The sequence below is a fragment of the Dacryopinax primogenitus genome (genome assembly GCF_000292625.1).
Source record: "Dacryopinax primogenitus strain DJM-731 SS1 chromosome Unknown DACRYscaffold_11, whole genome shotgun sequence".
In the NCBI taxonomy this organism is placed as follows: domain Eukaryota; kingdom Fungi; phylum Basidiomycota; class Dacrymycetes; order Dacrymycetales; family Dacrymycetaceae; genus Dacryopinax; species Dacryopinax primogenitus.
This window is the reverse complement of record NW_024467208.1, coordinates 962,201-986,228: the sequence shown is the minus strand read 5'-3', so window position 1 is coordinate 986,228 and position 24,028 is coordinate 962,201. Positions and strand designations below refer to the sequence as shown.

Sequence of the window (24,028 nt, the reverse complement as noted above, 5' to 3'; positions counted from 1 at the left end):
CTGGGGCATGCCCTGCGGTTTTGAAAAAGGGAACGAGGAGACAAGGAGGGCGGAGGCGGAGTACGAGGTTATCGACCCACGCGCGAGGGCGAGGTGGGCGAAGGAGGAAAGGAGGGAGGAGAGGAGAAGAGGCGGCGGCGGCGGCGGGAGGAGGCGATAGTGGTTGATTTGAGGGATGTATGAGTGTTTATGAGCACGAGTTGGTGCGTCACACTCGCCTAGGCTGGTGCATCTTACTCGAATAGGCGCAGGTACGGAGGTGGTACACAGATGACAATTCATTCAATTTCAGGCATACAACCCATCAAACCAGATCCACTCTTCACAACTTCTCCTTCTGCACCACTTGCAGACTCGACATAGCGTTCATTTCTTGCCGCATTTGCACTGGCCGGCCTATGCGGGATGAGAGACGTGTATGGGAGTGGGGGAGTTGACGTACCGCGCAGCTGCAAGCATCGCCGCACTTGCAATCGTCGTTCCCGCAATGGGTGTTCACGAGGGTAATGTCAACAACCTGTGCGCCAGCTCGCATCAGTCTTCAATTCCACACAAGGCAAGGGGACATACAGCCATTATGTTCGAATTCAACGATAGTGAATGTGGTGAGTTCTTTATGAGCTCGGGGGACCTTGTCACCTCTGATGCGCTTACTATAAGTATCCCAGCATGGGGTGGAGTGGCGTGTCGGTTGTCAACAGTCATTTGACCCCGCCGAGCACCGGCAACGACGGAGTGTTTGATTGAATGAAATCATTGCACGTGCCCCCCAGTCTCACCAGGCGGCATCCATTTCCGGAACACCAAGACATGGGCGCTCCCCTCTTGGGACATTGATGGGTCTCATAACATCCAAAGAGTGAATTGTCTAATGTGGGCATCTTCATTCGATGCTTTCTGGAAAGATAAAACCAGCCGCGCGCCCTTATGCAGTCGCCCACCACCACAGTTTGTACCTCTATAGACTCGCAGCGATGGGCGGCGGCATTTCCGGGGAAAGTGTCCGTCATTCAGCAACCGCACTGGAGAACAACGTTGCCGTCGACCAGGGTGCCGTTCTCTCCCCTGTACGTATCCAAGACCTTCATCGAAGCCGGCGCGAGAAGCAAGCTGGGCTCCATGCCAAGATCCTGGGAGTCGACGTATGCGTCTTTGCCAACCCCGGAGGTAGCTGCCAAATCAGGGAACGATGCTCCTACAATCTCCTTGTGAGTCGCCAGGGCGGACGCGAGCTCCGAAGTGGTCGCGTCGTTGATGAAGAAGCAGGACCCGATGGGCCTTGGGACGGCGAAACGTTGTTTACCATCACGTGTCTTTCTGCTTCAAGAGTCAGCGCCGAATCAATGAAGGATGAAGAAACAAACAAGATAGCAGCAGTGCCAGCTTCAAGCAGGTTCTCGTTGAACACTTCATGATCAAGCGACAGTCCGACATCATGAGCTAATTTATGCAACTCCTCCCTCTCCTCGGCAGTGATGTAGCCTCGCTTCCACGCAAGAGTGGCTGAGAAAGCCATATCGATCATGATCGCTTTCATTCCCTCAATGATGTTTCACAAACAGCAAAGAACTGGGCTGACCGTGACCATGCCTTAAGGGGACAACGGGGGTAAGCTCCAAGGTCGGGCTCCATGTGTGGCCGAAAGCGATAACTCGGTCGAGCATGATCTCGTGTAGGTTTGGAGTCTCGAGTTCGAGCATAATCTTGATACCGCGATAGCAGATCGAATCGGCGATCTCGGCGAGTTCTCCAAGTGATACCTCGCTAGGACTAATCACATGAGAACAGCCATTCTTGGTTCCTTCCCAACCACCGTCGATCGTCTGACCCATCGGAGCCGAGCGACGGCCAAAAGCAGTTGCGACGAGTTGTGGTCCATACTTGACCATATCCGCCCACAGCTGCGTGTCCATAACAGAGGAGATCTTGATGAGCTCTGCAAACCCATTCCTGATCTGGTTCTCTGCAAGCGTGCGGAGGAAGTTAAAGTCCAGTACGGTCAACATGGGAGCGTGGTAGGCCCCGAGTCGGTTCTTGAGCTTGCCGTGATTGATTCCCACTTTGATGGAGACAGCTGCGTCGATCAGACCGATGAGGGTTGTGGGAACGCGAATGAAGTTGGAGGAGCGGCGGTAGCTCGCACAAGCGTACCCGGTCCTGCTCTTGTGTCAACTGCATCTTTCGGCCACACCAACAATACGTACACATCCGTAACGAGACCGCCTCCGATCACAAGAACAGGCTCTGCGACAGACTTCAACAAGGATATCGGGAAAGGATGTATCCACTCACCCTTTCGAATTAACCCGAATTTGTCGAACGCGTCTACCAGAGAGAGCATCGTGGTCATTGTCTTGTGCATCTCTCCACCCGGCATGACGTGGATCATACAGGAAATCTTGTGATGCTCGAAGTCTGTAAATTCACATCAGCCTAACTTCCATCTCGATCGACCTGGACGTACAAGCTCTAACTTGAGCACCATAGAGACCCTCTACATTAGCGTCCATCACAGCCAGAACGCGGCCCCACTTCTCGTAGCAATCATGCAGCACGCTCTGGGAGAGGTCGAACACTCCAGAAGCGAACTTGAACGCGTAATGCAGGTCCTCTGTTCCGCTGACTTCGAACCCTTGCGGAACGACCTGAACCGTCGCACTCATATCCGAGGATGGGGCCCCACCGCTGTAAAGTGCAGAGGACATGTTGTGCCGAGCCGAGGAAGCAATGGTATGACAGGAATGGGAGCGGTGCACGGAGCTTTGGAGCGTTATTTTGGGACCGCTGTGGGGAGGGTCAAGCGTGCTGACGGGGCTCTTTATGGAGGTTTGTCGCGTAGGCCACGGTGCTTCAAGAGTAGCGCGCGAGAGTTCCATTATGATCTGCTTGATTGATCCGTCTTCCTCATGAAAGTAATAGATTTGGGAAGAGAGGGAGGGCATCAAGGACACGTCGCGCTGTTGAGCACCTTGTCAGAGCAGAGTGGTTCGAAGCATAGAGCAGAAACGCTCGTCCACAAGAAAGTGGAAGCGATGAAGACACCATGCAGGATAAGGAATGTTCAGAATGGGCCTTGGACAGATAATCCTAGAAGGCTAGATGCCTGAGAACAATGCCTTAGAGAAGTGCACCAGCCGAGGACCTCTTCCTTTCTCTCGATCAGATGTCCCAGTATATATGTTTTCGCAGAACAGTAGGAAGCAAGTTGCAAGCATGTCCAGCTGGGACAGAGAGTGGAGAACGCATAGCAGGCCCCGCATACAGAGCGGTCAAGATGAGGCGAACGAAAGCTAGCGTTTGGAAACGGAAGAAGTCTTCTGAAAACGTTCAAAAGAAAGGTCCTCTATTTACGCCGCCACTCAAGACAGAATTTCAAGAAAGCAATCCTTCGATGTAGGGGGTGAGAAGAGACACCAACTCGAGTATCCTTCCCTCAAGAAACAGTAGCAGAGGCAGTAAGGATCGAGATTCTTTAACAATGTGCGCGATCTCAACACCAAACCCAAGCATATTCACAGGGATAATCAGCAATACGGAAAGGTGGATCCATGCCATGGGACGGTCAGACGAGGCTTTGCGAAGGCGTTGTGGTCGTGGTCGCGAACAGAACACGCCTCGCGGTTACACATACCCTTGGCGCTTCTTCTCAGACGATCATCATATCGATCAAGCAACATCAATATCCTCCCTGGATCGACGGAGAAGGAAGTCCGTCTGGTGACTGCATCTTCAGCTACGAAAACTCATGAGCTGGCATGTCTTGATTTTCTTATATACTTCTGCGGCCGTGACGGGTGGAGAGTTTCCTCTCAATGACTACTCGCTTGTCGAACATTGCGATGGTGCTGCTCCTAACGAGACCGACATACTTGCAACATGTACTGACAACTGTTATCTTGATCTCTTTATCTGTACTAATGTGCCCTATCTCATTCGGGATATGCGCGTTCTATGCCATATTCGTTCCAAGGCGCTGTGTGAAAACGCCCAACTCGCGTCCACCTGTTGTTCTCATCAATGGGGCGCACATGGCTAAGGGACTCGCGATGGTTCGCGCTTTTGGCAGGGCAGGCTGTAAGGTGATTGTTTCTGAAGAGGGAAGGTGTGTATGTGCCTTTGCTCACCCGTTCTTGAGGTAACGCCTGTTTAGAGATGGTCACTTGACGAGCACTCGATTTTCACGTTACGTGTCGCGCTTCTATACCGTGCCTCGGTTTCTGGATACCAAAGCGGCCTACATCTCAGGAACTGCACAGTCCACACAGGCTGGATACATCTCTAGTCTTGTTCAGGTCGCTCTTTGCGAAGGTATCGATCTGTTCGTGCCTTGTTCAAGAGCGGAGACAGCACTCGCAGACGCGAAGGCAGCGCAACTAATAACGAAACTCAGTGGAGGGAAAACACGAGTAATCGTACCCAGCCTCTCAGTCACTAAGGAACTACACGGCAAGGCACGTCCTTTGCGATGTTATCACACCTTCCATTCTAATCTCACAAACACAGGGCACGTTTATGAAGTTGCTCGTATCTCTGGGTATGCCTTACCCTCAATCGTACACAGTCACATCAGTGGATCAAGCGATCGCTATCATTTCCTCTCATCCGGTGTCGCGTCCTCTAATTCTCAAGGCGAGCGTGGCACTGGACGACATCGGTCGCACCGATTGGACGTTTTATCCCATACAAGGCGACCATTCCTGCACCCTTACCCGCAAGAAGCTCAACAACTTGCCTATTCCGATAAGCGAACACGAGCCATTTCTTCTACAGGAGTTCATCCGCGGAGCCGAATACTGTACTCACGCTCTCGTTGTCGAGAACCAGCTCCGGGCGTTCGTCTGTTGTCCATCAAGCAACATGGTTATGCGCTATCTGGCCGCCGAAGAAAACATCAGCAAGAAAGCAGAAGAATGGACTACCGATTTTCTTGCTGCGTACTCCAAGGAGCGCCCCGAAGCTCCATTCACTGGGCACCTCTCGATGGACTTCATCCACAGGAAGGAAGATGACAGTCTCTACCCCATCGAATGCAACCCACGTGTTCATACTGCCGTATCGCTGCTCGCACAAGACACAGCTCTTGTAGACGCCTATCTTTCTGTCTTGCCGAGCTGCGATCAAGAAAGGTCGGACTACCAACAACCTATGGTGCACACACAGCCAGACACAAGTCCACTCTCCTGGCACGGGCATATGTGGTTCACTGTATTCTTACCCTACTTGTTTCCCATCCTGACCCGGATTGGCCTGCATCCAACCTTCGATTATATTGTTACTGACGAGGAGGCGAAAAGCCAGCTCCCCTACACGGATGCGACCTGGGATCCGGATGATCCTTGGCCGTTCTTTGCTCTGTACCATGTGCAATGGCCGTGGTACTTAGCCAGGTTTTTGGTCATGAGACGACATAAGAGGTGGAACAGGTTTAATGTTAGTACAGGGACGATGTTTGAGTGCTAAACAATAAGAGGGCATGTCACAAAGCACATGATTTCTTTCACCGTGACAACGCGTGATGCTCATCGTTAGCTACACGTTCAATACATAACACACACCTACATCTCCTCCTGTAAGCCCACACACGTGCTAACCTCAACACCATCGTCCTCGCCAGTGTACGGATCCCAGCTCATTACGAGCATGCTTTCGTACCTCAGGCGCTTCACCCCAGCGATGACGGTTCCGGTCTCTTCGTCCACCTCTTCCAGTTCCTCCAATACATCTCCTGTGTCATCTTGTCCCACGAGTTCCACATCTTGAACGACAAGCTCTGTGGCCTGCTCATCCGCCTTCTCTCCAACTCCCTCTCCTGCTTCCTCTCCACCCTGCCCTACGTGCACTTTCGTCTGTGCTGCTTCTGCTTCCTCCTCCCCTTCTTCTTCTCCGTCTTCCTCTTCTTCTTTGTCGATACGTACAGGGGTCTTCCCTCTCACATACGCCAAATACCTCGGGTTCCCTGGTTTGATAACGTTATCCGCCACTACCGTCGTGCCCTTTCCTACCCAACCCCCCTCCTCGAGCGCTTTTAGGTCCATTGTATAGTGCGGCTTATGATGATCCAAGAACACGAGATCGAACTGTGTTCCCGGGGCGAGGGCAGGCAGGAGCGCATGTAGTTTGAGGATGGAGCGTGTGGAGGGACCAATGAGGATCTTCGTTATGTCGCCCAGGCCGGCGAGGCCGAGCAGCGTGTTGGCGACATGGGCATAGGAGGCAGACTTTTCCAGGCAAATGTAGCCAACGAATTGTCTGGCGTCGCTAGAGAGAGGAGGGGAGGACGGCCAGGAGGGAGGGAGAACTCCGTTCGGATGGAGGGAGAGAAGATGCCGAGCGAACTTGATGGCTGAATATCCTACGTAAGTTCCCAGCTCGAGGATCAGCTGTGCACCCATTTTCCGGTCAGCTCCACAGCCGTACAATTTCTTGAGAAAAAGAGCGCACCTTCGCCCCCTTCTCTTTGATGATCTCCTCCACTACCTGCCCCTTATGCGCCCCGACGTTCATCAAATATTCTCCCTCTGCGAACCGGTCGATCGCCTCCAACACCGCTTGCGGCTTGCCCTGTAATTCATCTTTATGAGCAAGCAGGGCCGAGACAAGACGCTCTTCACGACCATCGCCGGAGAAGGAGGAGTACCCGCCGACTGGGGTATGCAGAGTAGGACGGTCTAGCATCGCGGTCGAAGTGCAGGTGGTGGTCATGGTACTCGTCATCGTTGCGCTTATATTGGTAAACGAAAGTTGGATGCGTCTTAATAAGTAGTCGAATCAGCTACGAAACATGCAAGGTCGACAATGACAGCCCAAATTAAGCCGACATCGTGCACTTCGCGTGTCAAGTGCACGTTGTCCTTTGTCAGTCGTTCCGCAGCCGGTGATCGCCATCCAACTTGTCCTCTTTATAGATTTGGACGTCCTGTGATGTTCGGGAAGAATTCAGAGCTGGTAGGCGCAGAGGACGGAATGTTGCCACCTTTTGCGGGAGAGATTCGACAGAAGGCAAGTCGAGGATCGACGTCGAAGCATGCCATGGCGAAATTGTTGATCGTTATTTTATTATAAATTGTCCGTATTTTCCTGAATTGTCCGCAGGATTGTTCTGGATAGTACGAGGAGGATGTAGAACGTTTTCTTGAGGAAGATATAACCCCCAGGAAGGGAAGCGATAACGGCGGTTGTGAAGAAGCGTCGGAATAAGCGCGCGTCCGTTTCCCTCTGATTCTTGCGCTTCTTTGCATTGAACTTCCATCTCGCACGAACCAACATGTAGATCTTTATTTTTCCCCTATATTTCTGCGATTCGTTGGGAGCAGTCACGGAGCAATTATCTGAACTCGGAAATGCTGTATCGCCTCAATCCCGGCGCTAAGCGGTGGCCGCAGCTGAATAGCATGCATGCGTCCACCATGCGCACACTGACGTCTGCTCAGCTCATCCTCTCATCAGTGTCATCGTCGCCTGCCTTGCAGCGCTCCCATTTCTTGTCTGTGCAGTGCTACATGACCCGCAGGACCTGCTGACGTTGCAAACACCGATCCGCTGCAGACCGGATAGGAAATCGCCGCATTCTCACCTCACTACTCCTTCCCCCCAGTGCAAGCGCCTATTCTTATGACTCACCGCTCCTCAGTTGGGACGTATATTACCTCGTGCATGGAATACATGGGTCTTTGACCTGCTCTACTCTTCACAAGCACCGCTGTGCCTCAGGAGCTTACACACTTATAAGCCGATATGTCGGTCCGTCCCTGCTCCTTTCCTTTCTCTATGACCCGCGCTTATGTCGCAATTCCCACCCCCCACCAGTCTTCCTCCGCTCGGAGTATGCCTACCACACCCCCGAGCCATCCCCTGAGTCAGAGAAGAAGAAGCACAGAAAGAAAGAGCGCGACCATCAAGAACAAACGGAGAGGCATAGGAAAGGCGATGGATTTGTAGTCGACGGCAACCAGTGGAGGACACCCTGGCCGGGAGTCAAAGGCTGGGCAAGTGATTTTCACGTTTGTGACTAATATATGGATGGATCAAGGAGCAACCGGAGAGGCTGATGATAGTATTATGGACGGAGGAATGCGGACACTAACGGTTGAGCTGCTGGTTCAGTCCAATTATTGTTCGATGGTGTATCATTAGGCCGTTATACCCTCTTGTAAGATGTGTGTCGTTCTCCACTTTTCGTTGTACATCAATATTCTTCTGTAATAGTAGTATGCAATCTCAGTATGTGTATCAAGATGTATTGTCGTTGAACTCTCTGACTCACTTTTTGTCAGTTTATAACATCCCCACCAATTATCAACTACTCTCGAAGCCACCCGATCTTTGCCGATATGATCCTGTGCTTACCCGTTCCCTTGGCGCTTCTTTCGGTGATCAGCGGCAAGGGTTCTCCAAGTCATTCTTGTTCCGGGAGGGCGCACGATTGCAAGAATTGTCCTTAATTACTCTCTTATCCTCACTTCGCATTGTCGCATTGTCGCATTGTCGCATCGTAACATTGCCATTGCAATTTCTCCTAATCACATATTGGTGACCGTATTCACATCAATTATTGTTACCATGTCCGCTCCTACTCCCGCCCTGCAGCCCGTCGAACCAGCTTCCTCCTCCTCCACCGCAGTATCCAACACTCCCCTCCCCCTGCCTGCCTCACACTGCCCCAAGCTCCCCCTCCGACAGCGGTTCTACGAGCACATGGATGCAGAAGTCGATGCGGACTATTCCACTGTGCCGCTGAGCATATTTTGCTTTATGACGGGTTATGTGAGTCTCTATCTCCACATATTGTAATAGGACGCTAAAGCATAAAGCAGATCGACAGCTTAACATTCTCCGCGTGCTATATCTGGTGTGCATTCCAAACCGGTACGCTCTTCCCCGCTCCCAAAATCCATAACACCTAACTCAAACAACCCAGGTAACACCGTCCAGCTCTCCCTCGCCATCGGGCGGCTGTTCACCGGTCCCTACCCGCGAGAAATCGGTTTCCAAGTACCCGATCAGCAAGCCCTCTGTTCCCTCCTCTCCTTCCTGCTCGGAGCCTTTATAGGCCGTATAGGGGACAAGCTCGGATCCCGCCGCCGACTCTGGCTCATCTGCAGCACCTTCATCCAAGCAGCTATGACACTCGCAGCGTGCCTGACAGCGTTCAAGAGTGGCCAAGTGAGCTTTGCGGGCCCGAGGGGGGAGCCGACTTGGACTAGTCCACTAGGGTTCGCAGCGCTGGGCTTTGCGAGCGCGAGCATGGGCTTGCAGGCGCATCTCGGTACTCGGTAGGTCTCACATTCCTCTTTCTTCCTCGTGGGGCTAGAGCATCGCCTGATACCCTACGTTTGCTATTAGGCTGGGATCGCAGTTCGCCACCACAGTAGTCCTGACCACCATCTGGGTCCAGTTCGTAGGCGACCCCAAGCTCTTCTCCCCCCACGCACCCATCAAGCCCAGGGACCACAAAGCGCTTGCCATCCTCATGCTCTTCATTGGTGGCCTGGTGGGGCGTGCACTGGACGGGACAATCGGTGCGGCGAATACGTTTGCGGTGGGGGCGGCAGTGAGGCTGTTGGTCACGTTTAGTTGGTGGTGGGTGCCTGCGAAAGAGAAGAAAGAGGGGAGCGTGAAGCAGGGCTAAGGGACGGCGCTCGAGCAAGGAAATGGAAGAGATGGCGGTGTAGATTTTTCTACTATGGGGTTCAATGGTGTGCGTGTACCATCATTTCACCTAGCATACTCACACATAGACTGGTTTCTAACATCCTCCCAATACATTTCATATCCATCACTCCATTCATCTTGGCCTGAATGGGCGTCTATCAATGGACCAAGGATGAGAGAGGAAATCACGTGCGTCATTAACGATAAGCCCAGGAATACACAAAGTGGGTATCGCCATTTCGTACAACCGAGGTATTAGCCTACAAAGGCCCCGATATCTTCTACAAACTTTCTTCCCTCGCCAACCCGTCACTCCCATGCAAGGGCATCTAGGCCGTGCCCAAGGGCACGCTTCTCGTCTTCGCCACCAAGCAAAGTGTTCAGCACCGCCGCAAGCCTGACACCGGCCATGGCGAGCACATGTTCGACGACGTGCTGATCCCTGATCGGACCAAGGTACTTGGGTGTATCGAGCTCAGGCGGTTTGCCATGAGTATCGTAGTGTGGCGGCCAGACGTATTGGCAGTTTAGCGGGTGGAGGGTGGTCGCCCAAGCAAGCGGGCAGATAGGTAGGTCGACGGGGTCGATCGGCGTCTTCGGACCAACATTGAAGATAGCTTGGTTTGCCAAGGAATGTACGGGGAAATCTGGACTGTTCTCGTCCAGATTGTGCGGGATGAGGAGGGAAGGGTCGAGGTCGCCGTCGGCTGGGCAGGTCGGCCACGCGAGGTATTCATCCGCCCACCAGCCGCGAATACCTTCCCAGACGATCCAGCGCACATAGGGATCGAAGATCGAACCGCGCAGCGCAGATTCTATGCGCGTGCTGGGGAGCGGGCGGGTATAATTTGAGAGAGTACGGATAGACTGGGTGATGAGGAGGGTATCCCAGACGGTGTGAAGGTCTGTGAATGCGTTAATGGGAGGTCACGTAAGAGACGAAGTGCTTACTTGTCGAACGCCCTTCAAACTTTACATGATCTACAAAGTCCACCATGAGCATGGGGTGCATAGAAGCGCATGCAGCCAGCACGTACCCCCATTGCCACCACGATCCCGACCAGACAGGTGCATAGGCATGTGCAGGTCGCCCAGGTAGTGCGTCAAGAACCTCACGGCTGTATCTTGCCTCTCAGCGCCATAGTTCTTGGTCTCGTACGTAACGTTCACCAGCGCTGATAGAAGGTTCTTCTCGCTGGTCCAACCTTGGTCGCCAAAGACACAGTGTTCCGCGGGGTGATCGCCGATGCCATTCACGTAGTGGAGGGAGCTTGTCCAACGCCATTCCGGCTTGCGCTTGATGCTGTCTGCCCAAGCAGCGTAGGGGGCAAGATGGCACCGGGCGTTGTAGGGAAGGATATCGCAGAGTTGTTCCTGTACCGAAGGGAGAAGGTGGATCTGTGCGATGGTCGCGACGATTTGGTGACCGGCCACTCCCCAGGCGAGAACGCGAGTGACCTGGAGAGCGCACAGAAGGGAGGAGATCAAAGAAGACGCGTATATGCGCATGGTGGTTGGAGAACAAGATGCTGAGTGCGTCCAACCAAAGGGGAACACAGGAGCCCTTACAACGCCCATAATAGGAGGTACGATGACATCCGTGGGTGGCGGTGCAGATAAATTCCGTATGAACGTGCGTCCAAGGTTCGGCGTCGTTCTCTCTGTGTCGCCTGCCTGAGGGCGCCTGGCGCGAGCACAATGGCAACCCCTCTCGAGGAGTTGTTCAACTTACCACTCGGATCGGAACGAGTGACAGACGCCGACGAAGAGATCTTTCTGCTCTACAGTCTGCTTTCATCTTCTGGTACTGAACGCGAAACTGGGCTGGGCTTTGTGGATCCGAAGAAGGGCGAAATCACGGTCTCGATTGACATCCACCCACCTATCAATGCACCGACACTATATCCGCAGCAAGAGATCGGATTCTCAAAGAGCAAGGGGAGAGGAAAGAGGAGGCGGTCCGGCAGAAGAATGAATTCCGAAGAAGAGAAACACATCGTGGTTACCCTAGCGCAGGACCTGTCCGGGCTCAAGAGCCGGAGGGGCGACACTGGTTAGCACGGTGCTTACATTTGAGAAGGCATGAGCCAATATTATATGTGAAGGAAGTGTGTTATGGCGGGCGAGGTGCGAACCAAAACCAAAAAACCAACTATAGGATGTGACAGGAATTCAGCATCCATTTAGCGGAAATACTCTTGCAAGAATACTACTTTCCTCCTTCACCGCCTCAGATTGCTATGCTCAGCTCCGCTCTGCTCCAGACCGCGCATGTCCTGGAGCTCGGGAGCGGTATCGGCCTACTCTCCGTTCTGCTCTCCCCAATCGTGCGCAAATATACTGCCACGGACATTCCGGCATCACTCCCCCTCCTGCAGAAGAATGGCGGATCAAACAACATCACCCAGGTTGTGACAGTAGAGGAGTTAGACTGGGTTTTCCTTGCAGGGCTAAACGAAGAACGGAAAACCCGATATTTTCCACTGTCAGATCCACCCGATATCGTACTCGCCGTCGACTGCCTGTACAACCCCTCACTTCTGAAACCGTTCCTGACGACCCTTTCGTATCTCTGCCGCCCTACATCTTCCATGTCAGAACGCCCCAAGAGGCGACCTGTTGCACTGGTCATGTCGGAACTCCGTGACTCCGAGGTTATGCGGGAGTTTCTCACGCTCTGGCTGGAGCTGGATGGAGACCAGGGAGGCTGGACGATTTGGAGAGCGGGGGAAGGTGTCCTCAAGGGAACACGTTGCGTACTTTGGGTAGGATGGAGAACTGGATGAAGATGCTGGGTGTCTCTCAGGTAACGGCGTGGGCAGTTGGTCACGCGCTGTGGTACACCGGCAGTACCGTAACAACTTCGGGATTCATGACTGAGGCAATCTCCATGACTTCTGAGCGGATCTACGCTGACTGTCAGATGCGGTGATTGATCTTCCATCCACTTGTCTGTAGGCTTCTTCTCTTACAGAGATGGGACCGGCTTGTCCCCAATACTGCGATTCCACCCTCCTACATTCGCTACCAAGCTATGCAGGAAGAAAGCCCGCGAAGGTGGAAATGTCGGAGGGGGTAGTCGACATGCTGGCGGCGTGCTTAGCAACAATCAAACAATCCGCCGATGCACAATTGCCTCCGTTTCACCGCGGAGAGGCTATGAGATATGGGAGTTTCAACCCTGCGAGAAGAGGGACCCGCCGATCCCGACCTACCCTCATTCACTGCCCGCCCCACACCACTGCTGAGGTGCTTCTATTCGGAGTAAGTTTACCAGATGAATGTCGGACATGGTATTGGATCCCATTCTTCGGTCCCTGCCGAATACAGCATTGCGCAAGAATCGTCAGTCTGCACTCATGAATGAGTGACACTATGAATGAGATGAGAGCGCTGAAATGAAGTTACTGATATAATAATAGAAATCAGGACGATACATTCATTATGTGTTGTACGTAAAAGCAGAATCGGCGTTACCGGAAGCAATCGGTGCTTCAAATTCAACACTGCTTTGACGCTCAGAGCGCGCGCTGCCCAGTGACCATTCCTTCCTCCGGCCCATGAACTACCTCTCCAAGGCACACACCATGTACAATGTAATTATCGTGCCAAATGGGCGCACCGTATCTGCAGATGATTTGGATGGCGTATCGACAGTTCGTGCCAACCTGTCGAATGGATTGGCTTTGTTGGTACGTTGTTGTCTCCTTATCATCTGCTCAGCCATCGCCTGACGGTGGTCTAAAGATCGAACCTCACAGCCGAAGCTGTCAAGCATGCAGGAAGAAGCGAACCTATTGTATACACGAGGAGGGATTCGCATGCTATACATGTCGCGCGAGTGGCGGATGTTTGTACAACAGCAGTCAAACGGTCGAGCCTCGTCGTGGTAGTGCGTGCTGCAGCCGAACTCTTGTGTATGTCTACTAATGCTACCCCTTAGACACATCCACGCCCTCGAAGAGACAGAGACCGACTTCTCCAGCTCCCCGTATACCGTACAAGGACTATCCTCGTCTTCTCCCAAATCTCCTTCGCACCAATACTCCGGCTCGCACTCAAGGTGAACCTTCGCCCCGATCGCCTAAGAAGCGGCGGACAGATCAACCACGGGGTTCTTCAACCTCTGCATCTAAGCAGAAAACTTCGACGCGCAAATCTGATGTCGTCGAAGAGCCTACCCTTCCCTCACCTGATCCGCTCAGCGATTATGACGTGGAGGAGCCGGGTGCCGAATCCGACGACGTGTCGATCAAGTCATCATCCTCGACGCGACACGAGACATTAGAAGCTGTGCGGTCTCTCCGAGAGGTCGAGCTTCCCTTGCCTCAGCTTTCAGCCAGGTTGAGTGACACGATGGCGTTCATCTCGCGAGCAGAACCAGTCTGGGAGCTGACGCGCTCCCATATCTGGCCCATTCGTGAGCTCTCGGAGTGGTGTAATGCTGAAGGCCGGAATCTGCGAGTGGACGTACGCCAGGAAGCGACCCTTGCGTGGGAAACGTTCCAGCAGGGCCAGATCGCGATGCAGGACGCACTCGAGAAGGCGAAGAAGGAAGCAAGGGTGCTCATGGACACGATAGCGAAAAGATTGTGAGACAGACATGTATTGAATTATGGTATCATGTAACCTCTTTGTACACGTTCTAGAGCATCTAAGGGATAAATATACAGGGGAAACGAGAAATTCATTGCGTCGTGTCAAACCACTGGGAAGAAAAGGGCGGAACCTACGCCTGACCAGGGAACTCCTGCTCCGCGTTCTCCTCCGTTTGACCTGGGAATATCTCTCTGTGTCTCTGAGGTGCTTGTCCAGGGAATTCCTGAGTGTACACGCGTTGCGGTCGCGGAGGGGGTGTCGTCGCCCAGTGCATAACCTTCTGGAGGATGGAAAGTGCTGATCCTGAAGTGCCCGAATGCGAGCTCGTCTGTGAAAGGGAGGCGGTCGACCCTTTTGGGGAGGGATCAGAGAAGTAGGTATTGCTGGCGGTGGACTGCTCAGAATATTAGCCTCATTATCTCCGGAAAAAAGGAGGATAATGACCATGATGGGGTACGTCAAAAAGTTGGATAAATGAGGGGGCTGAAGGGATTTAGGTGGGGGAATCAACGAGGGGGTCAAGAACTACAGTCTACGTGCACCTATCCATCGAACAGCGTAACTTTTATATTCATTTCACCATCCTTCGATTGCATGGTTTCAAGAAGAACAAGGGACGGAAGCGAGGGTCTCAACAGCCGAGGCCTCAACGGTCCTCCGCTCTGCTCCGAGTTGCCCCTTCACTGCCACTTCTACGGGTGTTCTCACCGAGTCCGGTGTCAATTTGCTGCACTTCTCTTGGGGAGGCTGATCACGGAAACTCCTACTCCAACCTCCACCAGGTGATGACCGGGACACTGCTTTCGTCCGGAGAGAAAGCTGATTCAATGACGAGTGTGCTCGATCACGTGATCCGACAGATTGATTGTCCACCGAACTTCCTACAGTACACATGACTCGATCACAGTCATGAAATGCAAGTTCACTAACAATACAAAAGGGGATGAAGGTCAAGCCTAAAATTTTTGGGGAAGAATATCCCCTAGTCCGGGTTTCGTACAACCCACTTGGGTGTTCGAGAACTCCGAGATGTGGTGGAGGTGAGCTTTCTCAGCTTCGTCAGTAAGCGAAGACGGTCGGCCGGAGATTGAGCGATCTCTTCGTAAGGCAGCGGGGCAACATCGGGGAAGTAGGAAGAGCATGCCTCGCTCTTGTACGGGCAGAGATAAGGCGAGACGTAGGGAGGAGGCGGTGTGGTTGACTGCTGCTTTGTCAGCTGAAGATCGCAATCGGTTATGGGGAAGACGTACCATGGTGCTTGTCTTGACCGCAGGGAATGGCGTTGAGATGCAAGGGTGCTGCCGTAGAAGACTTGCTCGTGTGCGGCAATGTCCAAAAGAGAACGCGAACTCGACTGTGGGAGGTTGCGTAGTCTCATGGACTTTTATACCGAGTTGACTTCATACCTTGTATATCACGATACCATATTGGTACTAATGGCCGGTCTAGACCTCTGCCCAAGCGTGCACGGCCTTTGCCTGAGAATGACTGATTCAAACAGGTTGGTGAGTTGCATTTTCTCCCCGAAAGTGTATTCAAAGCACGACGTCATTGGACCCCTAGCCCGATGGACAGTACACTTATGACCGCATCATGTAATGCGGAATGAATTGTAAGGGTAGTTCCTCTATGTCATCACAGAATTCAGTCATGTTTTCCACAGTTCCATGCCTTGAAGTGGCCTAGAACGTGTACTCAGCATCAAGATATGACGGCTTCACATACGGTGGGAAGACGAAGCTGCGGAGGTCTACTCCCGGGACCGACCGGGGATAACGGGACCAGATTTGCTTACTGTGCTTACTAAGCCACCGATCGCCGTTTCTTCCCCCGACATTCCCCGTCCGGTTTCCCTATGTCCACTCTGAGTGGGCTCCGAAACGTCATTACGTCCGCGGACACTGTTTGGCGTCTGTGATGTTGCGCGAAGAGCTATCGTATCGTTTCGGGCGCTTAGAGGCGCAGAATATTTCGGTATGTTGTCCTTTGTCGGAGGAGAGCGGAGCGCCGCCGCAAAAAAGGTGGAGAAAATATCGGTAGAGTACGAGTGACTCGCCTTTCGCGTTTGTATATAAACCAGACCGGGCCAGGTCATGGGAAGTAAGCACGCGTCGCTCACGAATATCGTTCACTCTTCTGAGCTCATCAACATTAGTCTTCAGATCTTTCACAGCCCAGCGCTCTGCTCTTATAATGGTGCGTGCCCCGCCCACCATCTGGGAACCCTTCCGCTGACGAACCGCAGTCTACTCCCGCCTCTTCCTCGCAGCTCACGCCAACGTCTTCAACACCAGTCGCAGCACCAGTCGCAGCACCGGGACGCGTCCCTCCGCAATACCAACCCCCTCCTCGCAAAACCCTTTTTGAGAGGTTCAAGCACTGGGCCACATCGGGCCCATATCGCGAGCGCAAGCGCTACACCCAGGATTTTCCTGGATCAGACGGACCGGAGGAGGATGTTAGGCAGGACTTCCCCGGTGCGGCCGGAAACTCATGATCGGCGCAATCCTCGTCGAGGGATTCATAAAGAGCGCATCCTTGTTGGCCTGCTCGTTGTCGGTCTACTCCTTCGTTGGATGGCTAGTGGACCCAGCAGGCAGCGGTCGAGGATGAGTGATGGATGAAGTGGCGGTGTGGTCTTTTTCTCAATGCTGTGGCAATTTGTCGTTGTTTTCTTTTAGACTGCTAGTTCACTATAATGGGATTCCCACGTTACCGCTATCATATCAGTTAATCCGCCATCGCGGGAGTCATCAGAGTTATCTCATTGGTGGGCGGCCCCCGCGCCTATTTCAGTGAATGGGAAGACCTGCCTAATGAGGACGCGAAGCCGCAGTGCCACCGCAGTGCCACTTCGGGAGCAAAGGTTCTCACTTCGCTCTTACCATATCCGGCGGCAGCCCACCTTTCCCGCGCTCTTCCACTTCGGCGCCGTAGACTCGCCTTTGTTCCAGGCCCCATCCTCTCCCCCCGAGAAGACCCCTTCTCCCGGCGTCCGACATCTCTCCCTTCGGAATTCCGCACCTCCGGTATACCTCCTTTCGGGTCCGGGCTCATCCAACGGGGAAGCGCTCCCTTCGGTGAGGTTTGGCCACATGCGTGCAGGATATGCTGAGTGCGCATTCCCTGGGGAGCTCCAATGGGATGGCAGCGGTCAACGCACATGACGGGATGACTGGTGCTGCTGACTCGACTACCTTGTCCGTACACGCGTTTCTGACTCGTCCGGTAAAGGCAATGACCTCATGCCGTGTGAACAGCGAATTGTTGTATTACAAATCAATTTTGCAATAACAGCAGTTCATGGCTGACTTCATATGCATCAGTTATCATACAAGTCCTCCGCAGGACCCTTCTCTAGGTCGGCCCGCTCTTTAGAAGGCGCGTAGTTCCTTCATCCGGACCCGTCCGCCAGCGGTCGACCCCTCTCGGCAGGTTCCTGAGCGTGTCCGAGTTTCCGTTCCCCATGAGCACTTTACCTCGCCGAGAGCCTGCGTCGACGTCGTTGTCACTCTTCGTCGGCGCCGTGACTCCCGCAGATGCTCCGCTGACTGTGCGGCGGAGCGGAGCATGCCCAAGTTATTTAACAAGCCGCTCAAGATGCTCATCCTCACCAGCAGCGAACGTACTCCCCACGTCCACCGCACTCTCGACACCTCCAAGGTCGTCCTCTACCGCCTGAGCCCTCATACCTCCGTGCTCTCTAACCCTCGCACACAATGGTGAGATACCTTTCCGATATTTTCATAAATCAGCGCTGACAATATCCTTTCTAGTCTAACACTCCTCCTCCTCCCTACCTCAGCCGGTGCCCGTCGTTCTACAAACTGCCGAGTGACGCCCCTCCCCCTTACCCCTACTCCGATGCCAAGCACCCCGCATGCTTTGGCCAAGCCGATGCCGATGAGCTCGCACGCAAGCTCTCGCAGCTGACGATGGTCGCACCCACACCCATGCCTTCTACGTGCCCAACACGTCCTACTGTCGCACCGCGGCGACCCAAGCCCAGAAGCCTGCGCGTCTGCAACCCAGACCTCGCATAAAACGGCACAGTCAGAGCCCAACTGGCGCCCAGTCATCGGCATGCGCGCCACGCCCACTCCAGCGCGACACTTTTCTTTTCTTTTCTTTCTTGGGTCTTAGGGTTATTCGTCGATTCCTCAATTGTGATACCCAGTACGATTGAGCCGGACATTTTTACACATTTACCCGCACTTGCATGGATGCCAGCATTAATGTAAAGTAGTGTATGGATAGAAATTACCAATTTTGATTCATTCTGCCTTACGTGCTGGTCTTACCTCATCTGGTTGACGTAAGCTTAGTACCCTTGCCGCTCCAGAATCGAAATTTTGTCCCTTTGCTGAATACTTACTGTAAGTCAGCGGCGACCTAAGGCCTATGATGCCTGAACATCAGCCTGTGGCATGGGACAAGCATTCCACGCAAAAGATGACCTACACCCCAAAGATCATCAGTACGTTCCTCCTTCCTGTATGGCTCATCACTGACATGTTACCAGCGGCGAACGGTGTCATCAACGGTCCAACGACGCCACTGAATCGGACTCCTAGCAGAGCTTCAGGTTCAGAAACACAAGGAAGTCGTCAGAACAAATCTCGTTCACCCAATGGGTCGATCAACAATAAGACACAGCATGCATCTCCCAATCTGGGGCAACGGCGTTCGAGAACCGCATACATGCAGTCGGACGAGGAGGATGAGCTTAGTAGTCAGCCTAACTCGCAATCACCGAAGAAGGAGCGAAAGATGAACGGAGCTGCTCTTCCGAATGGAGGGAAGGATGAATTGAAGAGGAGCAAGGAGGAGGATATCAGGTCGCACAGGATGCAGCTGCCGATATATGATGGAAAGGGGGCGATCGTTAACGCGGTTCGCGAGAACGATACCGTGGTTGTTCTCGGCGAGACGGGGAGCGGGAAAACGACTCGTGGGTCCTGCAATTGATCATGTTGTTGCAGTACCACTAATTCATGGTATGCAGAGTTACCCCAGTATCTGTTCGACGAAGGGTTAGCAAAAGACGGCATGATCGCTATCACTCAGCCTCGTCGAGTCGCCGCTGTCACCATCGCCGCCCGGGTATCAGTTGAACAAGGCACATCCCTTGGGGAACAAGTGGGATACAGTGTTCGATTCCAGGAACGCACGTCGCGGTTCACGAAAATCAAGTTCTGCACAGACGGCATGCTCGTCCGCGAGCTGTTGCTCGACCCTTACCTCGAGAAGTACAGCATCGTCATCATTGACGAAGCGCATGAGCGGACGCTGCGGACCGATATGCTTCTCGGCAGTTTGAAGCGCATACAGCAAGAGCGGAAGGCAGGCGAGAGACGGAGTAAGGACGGGAAGAAGCTCGATCAGCTCAAAGTGGTCATCATGAGCGCGACCATGGACGCGGAGCGGTTCAGCAAGTTCTTTGGCGGATGTCCTATTTTGTATGTCTCAGGAAGGCAGCATCCGGTCGCGATTATGCATGCCGAAGAACCGGTGGAGGACTTCATCTTTGGTTGCAAGAGGGTATTCTTGCAGATACTTACGAACGAGCCGCCAGGAGACATCCTCATGTTCCTTCCAGGTGCGTTGGCCCGTCTTCTGGTATTCATGATAGGTTCTAACGCCCTGTAGGACAAGACGATATCGAGTCCATGATGAAAACTACACGTGATATGATCACCCAGCTGCCGCCAAATCTCGCGAAAGTGCTGTCGCTGCCTCTATATGGTGCTCTCCCACCAGAGCAGCAGCGGAAGATATTCGATCCTGCACCTGAAGGGTTCCGCAAAGTCGTATTTGCGACGAACATCGCCGAGACGTCTATTACCATCCCCGGGATCCGGTACGTGGTTGATACCGGCCTGTGCAAAGAGCGGTCATACCACACCGGACATGGTGGTAGTGGACTTGATGAGCTCCTCATTAAGCCGATATCCAAGTCAAGTGCTCGGCAGAGAGCGGGTCGTGCAGGCCGTCTCGGAGCAGGAACATGCTTTAGGCTATATACCGCCGACACGTATGAGGCTCTGCCAGAAGCGCCAATTCCGGAGATACAGCGATGTGACCTCAATGCTGCGATATTGGATCTCAAAGTCTTGGGTGAAGATCCGCTTACGTTTGATTATATCGATCGGCCGCTGGACGACGCCATCCGCGCGAGTCTGATGACGCTGTATGCGCTTCAAGCACTGAACGCGCAAGGGCATCTCACACCGCTCGGGAGAAAGATGTCCTCTTTCCCCCTCGAGCCGTCTTTATCCCTCGTCGTGATCTCATCCAAGGCACGGGCGTGTACTTCAGAGATACTCGATATTGTCTCCCTCCTCACGTGCACTGCGAAGTTGTTTGTGGACACGGGTGATACGAGGGAAGTCGCTGCGGATGCAAGGAAGAAATTCCGACATCGGGATGGTGACCATTTGACATTGCTGAACGTCTTCCGCTCATATGAGGACGTCGTTTCTGCCAACACGAGCACAGGCACCAACATCAATGCGGACGCTCGAACTGCCAATGTCAAGACGAACGGACCGTCCACTTACGCAGGCAATCGACGCGCTGTCCGACAGTGGTGCTTCACCCATTTCCTGAACGAGAAAGCCCTAAACGAAGCGCTGACGATTCGCACGCAGCTGCGAAATAACTGTGAGCGGGAAGGGATCGATTGGAAGGTTTCGTGTGGTGATGATCTTGAGCCGGTGCTGAAGTGTCTGCTGGATGGCCTCTTCAGGAAGAGCGCGTTGAAGGCAGCTGATGGGACGTATCGCCAAATTGGGATGCAACAGGTGCTCAAGATACACCCCAGCTCCAGCCTGGTTGACCGGAAGCCCGCAGCGATCATATTTGATGAGCTGGTGCGTGCCTTATTTGCAAAATACCTCGCCTGGTCTTGATCTCAACTGTGTTTTCTAGTTGGTCACGACAGCCGTATACGCTCGCGGAGTGTCAGTCATCCACTCTTCCTGGCTTGTGGACACCCCCCTCTTCAACAGTAAGAAAGACGAACCTGTGACCCATGCGAATGGCCAAAAGGGTGCCATCCGTAAGAACAATCACGCAAACGGCACCAACGGCAATACCATTTGACCCTGGTCCTGTGTTTCTTGCATGTCCTGCATCACCTTATCTAACATTCTCTTGTATTACCCTTGCATTGTATGTCATCCTCAATATCTTACACGAGCGTCGCAACCTCTTGGTTGACGAAGTCCTCAACCTTGAACCCGCCTGTAGGTTTCTGAATAAAGCCAGTCTGCTCCAGCACCCTATGACCTGATCAGTTGATTGAAACAAGCAAAGAGCTCTATCACGCACTCGAGAGTATTGGCCAGAACCTCCCCCTTGATCGTCCCGCACTCATCAACATACTTGACCGTCTCGAGCCACGCCCTCACATCCTCTTCAGGATATCCGTGACTCTTAACAATATACTCCGCATCCGCCTTCTCCCTCCCCTCCGGGCTATCAAACGTTCTCACGAACCCGCTCAAGCCCTTGAGGAACTCCACCACTTGCGTCGCCGGTGCCCGCTCGGGATTGGTGGAGGAGGCGATCATCCAGCTCGGCCAAGGGGTGGGAACGCTCCCGATGAACTTCACCTCTCCAGAATCGCGGTACGGCTTGGTGGTAAACCACTCCCACATGAAGCAGCTCGTACTCCCGTCGTTGACGCTATCCCTCAAACCCTTGAAGTCGTCGTTAACCTTGAACTCTAGAGGTGTGATCTTCCCGTCCGGTTCGAACCAGCCTTGCTGCAGAGCCATGACACACGCCATCGTCTGACTTCCACTGCCGACGCGAGAGATGCCGACGGGAGTACCCTTGAGATCCGAGATGCTGTTGTACGGCGCTTGAGAGCCGGTGATCACAGCCCAATTGAGGGAGCTGGAGACGTACGACCCGCACAGCTTGTAGCACGTCTCGCCTTTCGCCAAACCGGCAAGAAGGGGGTCGGTGAGTGCGCTATTCCCCGATCAACATGAGCGGCGGATGGGAGGAAGTTAGCGCACATGGCAATGTCAATCTGGTCCTCTTTGAGTGCTTTAATCAGCTGACCTGTGCCACTTGGGCAGCAGACGAGGGTGAACGTCTTGTCCTGATCGAAGTTGTGAAACTGCATGAGCGGTGTGAGGAAATGTTCGGGAACATAGCCAATTCGAAGAGGCATCTTTGACGGTCGTTTGGAGGAGGTGAGCGAGTGGGAAGAGAGAGACTAAGCAGAAGAGCGAAGTAAGTTATACATAGCACGCGCTGGTGGACTACAGTCACTGCGTGTTGAAGGGTCCTTTGCGGTGTGCCACCCAGGTAGCCCAGACAACCTAGGTAAGGATGGATAGGGCAATGTGCACAGATGGACTAGGTACTGCGCTACCTATGTAATTCCATGCTGCCTGAGACAACGTGGGAGGGGAACCTGCAAGGTTCAGGGACTTAGACATTTGCGGGACTAGTACTAGTACTAGTACTATTGTCAGGGATCACCTAATTTCGAAATATCGTGATCATCTTGAACCCATGATACAGATCGAAGGACCAAGAGAAACATCTCGACCATCTAATGTCATATCGATGGCTGAGTCGAAATCCTCTAAGTCCCTAGGACCCTGCCCTAAGGTAATCCCTGCTGTACAGTTCTCAGCCACCTTCTTTAGATTACTTCTGTGCCTATCATAGATAGTCTCATCCCCTTTCGTCATTTCATGGTTAGATCTGATCTCTTAGGATCCTCCACAATACTCAAACTAGGCATCAGCATCTCATCAAACTTATCTACTTGAGTGAACCAGATGATACTGTCAGCTTGTGCTCTTGATATCCTAGTGCTCCTCTCAATACTTCTCTTGACCTCTGTCAACACCACCATTACTTGACAATATCTGCCAGCCTGGTCTTGCAATATCTTGGCCTGGTGGTCTTGCTCTCTCAACCCTTTACACATCCTCTATTGACCCTTTCCAGTTGTATTGATGGCAGCCTCATGTCTGGTATTGTGTGCCCTGACAACTATACTAGTTGTACTTATACACCAATATTGCTTACAATTGGTATCTACAAAGACAGTCCTAGGAGTATTGCTTACTGGGGCATTGCCCTGCCTACCATGAATGATTTACTCACTTGCACCCACATCTGCCTTCATCTTGATTCCCTTGGTGGCAAGCTCAGCAACCATGCTGAGGATGATATTGGTGATGGAGATGCCTTCTTTCTTTGCCACAATGAGCACCACTGGAAGAATATCAGCATAAGGAAAGTTTTGGGGTGAACAACTAACTCAAGAACATCCCCCAGAACACAGGATTGTGCATCACCAACACCTTGGTGATCTGCTGCATACTCTCCAAGGCCAAAAGGATCACCCCAATGATGCAGAGACTGCAGTATCCTGTGTACTGCCAGTGCCCATAGTTCTGCACCTCATCAGGGGTCACAACATAGTGGGTGATGGTGCTGAGGGCTTGAATGATATTGCTGCACCATTCATCCCTGGTGTCCCAGCCTGCAAGAGCAAATGGTGGGAGCATCCATTGCTGGGGCTTGACCTCAAGGATGGAACACACCAGCCTTGCAGCACATTCCTCCTCATGCGGAGCAGGCAGGTGTTCTCCAGCAGGGCTGTGCATTGAATGAATGGTGGGGAGCACAGGGCCTTGATCAGGATCAGGAGGATGAGTGATCCTTTCTTCATTGACCATGGGAGGTGAGTGTCAGGGCACCAGCTCATTGCTTGGTCAAGAGACATGACTAAGCCTTTATGACA

The 24,028-nt window shown here is 53.0% G+C and overlaps 11 protein-coding genes across 11 annotated transcripts; 7 read left to right on the top strand and 4 right to left on the bottom strand.

Moving 5' to 3' along the window:
- Positions 1 to 1,010: 1,010 nt before the first annotated feature.
- On the bottom strand, positions 1,011 to 2,705 carry DACRYDRAFT_108509 (3-dehydroquinate synthase; the record flags this gene model as incomplete). The annotated part of the gene is made up of 6 exons (XM_040768666.1): positions 1,011 to 1,317; positions 1,365 to 1,530; positions 1,580 to 2,157; positions 2,205 to 2,244; positions 2,293 to 2,415; positions 2,465 to 2,705. The coding sequence occupies 6 exons, from the start codon at positions 2,703 to 2,705 to the stop codon at positions 1,011 to 1,013; spliced, it is 1,455 nt and encodes a 484-aa protein (XP_040628074.1).
- Positions 2,706 to 4,512: 1,807 nt separating this feature from the next.
- Positions 4,513 to 5,460, top strand: DACRYDRAFT_108508 (uncharacterized protein; the record flags this gene model as incomplete). Its single annotated transcript, XM_040768665.1, has 1 exon — positions 4,513 to 5,460. One exon carries the CDS (start codon positions 4,513 to 4,515, stop codon positions 5,458 to 5,460), a length of 948 nt encoding a protein of 315 aa, XP_040628073.1.
- A 95-nt stretch (positions 5,461 to 5,555) lies between these two features.
- DACRYDRAFT_100640 (uncharacterized protein) lies at positions 5,556 to 6,804 on the bottom strand (the record flags this gene model as incomplete). The annotated part of the gene is made up of 2 exons (XM_040767476.1): positions 6,442 to 6,804; positions 5,556 to 6,380 (listed from the first exon to the last, which is right to left on the bottom strand). Exons 1-2 carry the CDS (start codon positions 6,712 to 6,714, stop codon positions 5,556 to 5,558), a joined length of 1,098 nt encoding a protein of 365 aa, XP_040628072.1. The 5' UTR covers positions 6,715 to 6,804.
- A 1,871-nt stretch (positions 6,805 to 8,675) lies between these two features.
- Positions 8,676 to 9,771, top strand: DACRYDRAFT_22933 (uncharacterized protein). The gene is made up of 4 exons (XM_040773023.1): positions 8,676 to 8,763; positions 8,814 to 8,865; positions 8,918 to 9,272; positions 9,343 to 9,771. Exons 1-4 carry the CDS (start codon positions 8,695 to 8,697, stop codon positions 9,626 to 9,628), a joined length of 762 nt encoding a protein of 253 aa, XP_040628071.1. The 5' UTR covers positions 8,676 to 8,694; the 3' UTR covers positions 9,629 to 9,771.
- A 73-nt stretch (positions 9,772 to 9,844) lies between these two features.
- Positions 9,845 to 11,160, bottom strand: DACRYDRAFT_116970 (phospholipase C/P1 nuclease; the record flags this gene model as incomplete). The annotated part of the gene is made up of 3 exons (XM_040770292.1): positions 9,845 to 10,556; positions 10,603 to 10,632; positions 10,689 to 11,160. 3 exons carry the CDS (start codon positions 11,158 to 11,160, stop codon positions 9,961 to 9,963), a joined length of 1,098 nt encoding a protein of 365 aa, XP_040628070.1. The 3' UTR covers positions 9,845 to 9,960.
- Positions 11,161 to 11,659: 499 nt separating this feature from the next.
- Positions 11,660 to 12,885, top strand: DACRYDRAFT_22932 (uncharacterized protein). Its single transcript, XM_040773022.1, has one exon. The coding sequence runs from the start codon at positions 11,892 to 11,894 to the stop codon at positions 12,435 to 12,437; it is 546 nt and encodes a 181-aa protein (XP_040628069.1). The 5' UTR covers positions 11,660 to 11,891; the 3' UTR covers positions 12,438 to 12,885.
- A 345-nt stretch (positions 12,886 to 13,230) lies between these two features.
- On the top strand, positions 13,231 to 14,714 carry DACRYDRAFT_22931 (uncharacterized protein). Its single transcript, XM_040773021.1, has 4 exons — positions 13,231 to 13,343; positions 13,399 to 13,543; positions 13,595 to 14,644; positions 14,695 to 14,714. The coding sequence occupies exons 1-3, from the start codon at positions 13,239 to 13,241 to the stop codon at positions 14,245 to 14,247; spliced, it is 903 nt and encodes a 300-aa protein (XP_040628068.1). The 5' UTR covers positions 13,231 to 13,238; the 3' UTR covers positions 14,248 to 14,644; positions 14,695 to 14,714.
- Positions 14,715 to 16,388: 1,674 nt separating this feature from the next.
- DACRYDRAFT_22930 (uncharacterized protein) lies at positions 16,389 to 16,962 on the top strand. Its single transcript, XM_040773020.1, has 2 exons — positions 16,389 to 16,446; positions 16,496 to 16,962. Exons 1-2 carry the CDS (start codon positions 16,444 to 16,446, stop codon positions 16,745 to 16,747), a joined length of 255 nt encoding a protein of 84 aa, XP_040628067.1. The 5' UTR covers positions 16,389 to 16,443; the 3' UTR covers positions 16,748 to 16,962.
- An 888-nt stretch (positions 16,963 to 17,850) lies between these two features.
- DACRYDRAFT_108500 (uncharacterized protein) lies at positions 17,851 to 18,293 on the top strand (the record flags this gene model as incomplete). The annotated part of the gene is made up of 2 exons (XM_040768664.1): positions 17,851 to 17,946; positions 18,027 to 18,293. The coding sequence occupies 2 exons, from the start codon at positions 17,851 to 17,853 to the stop codon at positions 18,291 to 18,293; spliced, it is 363 nt and encodes a 120-aa protein (XP_040628066.1).
- A 360-nt stretch (positions 18,294 to 18,653) lies between these two features.
- Positions 18,654 to 22,445, top strand: DACRYDRAFT_80647 (P-loop containing nucleoside triphosphate hydrolase protein; the record flags this gene model as incomplete). The annotated part of the gene is made up of 7 exons (XM_040776458.1): positions 18,654 to 18,727; positions 18,773 to 19,201; positions 19,256 to 19,849; positions 19,900 to 21,122; positions 21,181 to 21,533; positions 21,583 to 22,230; positions 22,278 to 22,445. Coding segments are annotated over 5 exons (2,494 nt in total), but the record flags the coding sequence as incomplete, so codon positions are not given.
- Positions 22,446 to 23,377: 932 nt separating this feature from the next.
- On the bottom strand, positions 23,378 to 23,963 carry DACRYDRAFT_108497 (uncharacterized protein; the record flags this gene model as incomplete). The annotated part of the gene is made up of 2 exons (XM_040768663.1): positions 23,378 to 23,496; positions 23,543 to 23,963. The coding sequence occupies 2 exons, from the start codon at positions 23,961 to 23,963 to the stop codon at positions 23,378 to 23,380; spliced, it is 540 nt and encodes a 179-aa protein (XP_040628064.1).
- Positions 23,964 to 24,028: the final 65 nt, after the last annotated feature.

Excerpts from the sequence above, each read along its gene's own strand:
- DACRYDRAFT_22933 (XM_040773023.1), top strand. The coding sequence starts at position 8,695 with ATGGATGCAGAAGTCGATGCGGACTATTCCACTGTGCCGCTGAGCATA. Across the intron at positions 8,764-8,813 it reads TTTGCTTTATGACGGGTTAT|ATCGACAGCTTAACATTCTC; the intron begins GTGAGTCTCTAT and ends AGCATAAAGCAG. Across the intron at positions 8,866-8,917 it reads CTGGTGTGCATTCCAAACCG|GTAACACCGTCCAGCTCTCC; the intron begins GTACGCTCTTCC and ends CAAACAACCCAG.
- DACRYDRAFT_22932 (XM_040773022.1), top strand. The coding sequence starts at position 11,892 with ATGCTCAGCTCCGCTCTGCTCCAGACCGCGCATGTCCTGGAGCTCGGG.
- DACRYDRAFT_22931 (XM_040773021.1), top strand. The coding sequence starts at position 13,239 with ATGTACAATGTAATTATCGTGCCAAATGGGCGCACCGTATCTGCAGAT. Across the intron at positions 13,344-13,398 it reads CGAATGGATTGGCTTTGTTG|ATCGAACCTCACAGCCGAAG; the intron begins GTACGTTGTTGT and ends GGTGGTCTAAAG. Across the intron at positions 13,544-13,594 it reads GGTCGAGCCTCGTCGTGGTA|ACACATCCACGCCCTCGAAG; the intron begins GTGCGTGCTGCA and ends GCTACCCCTTAG.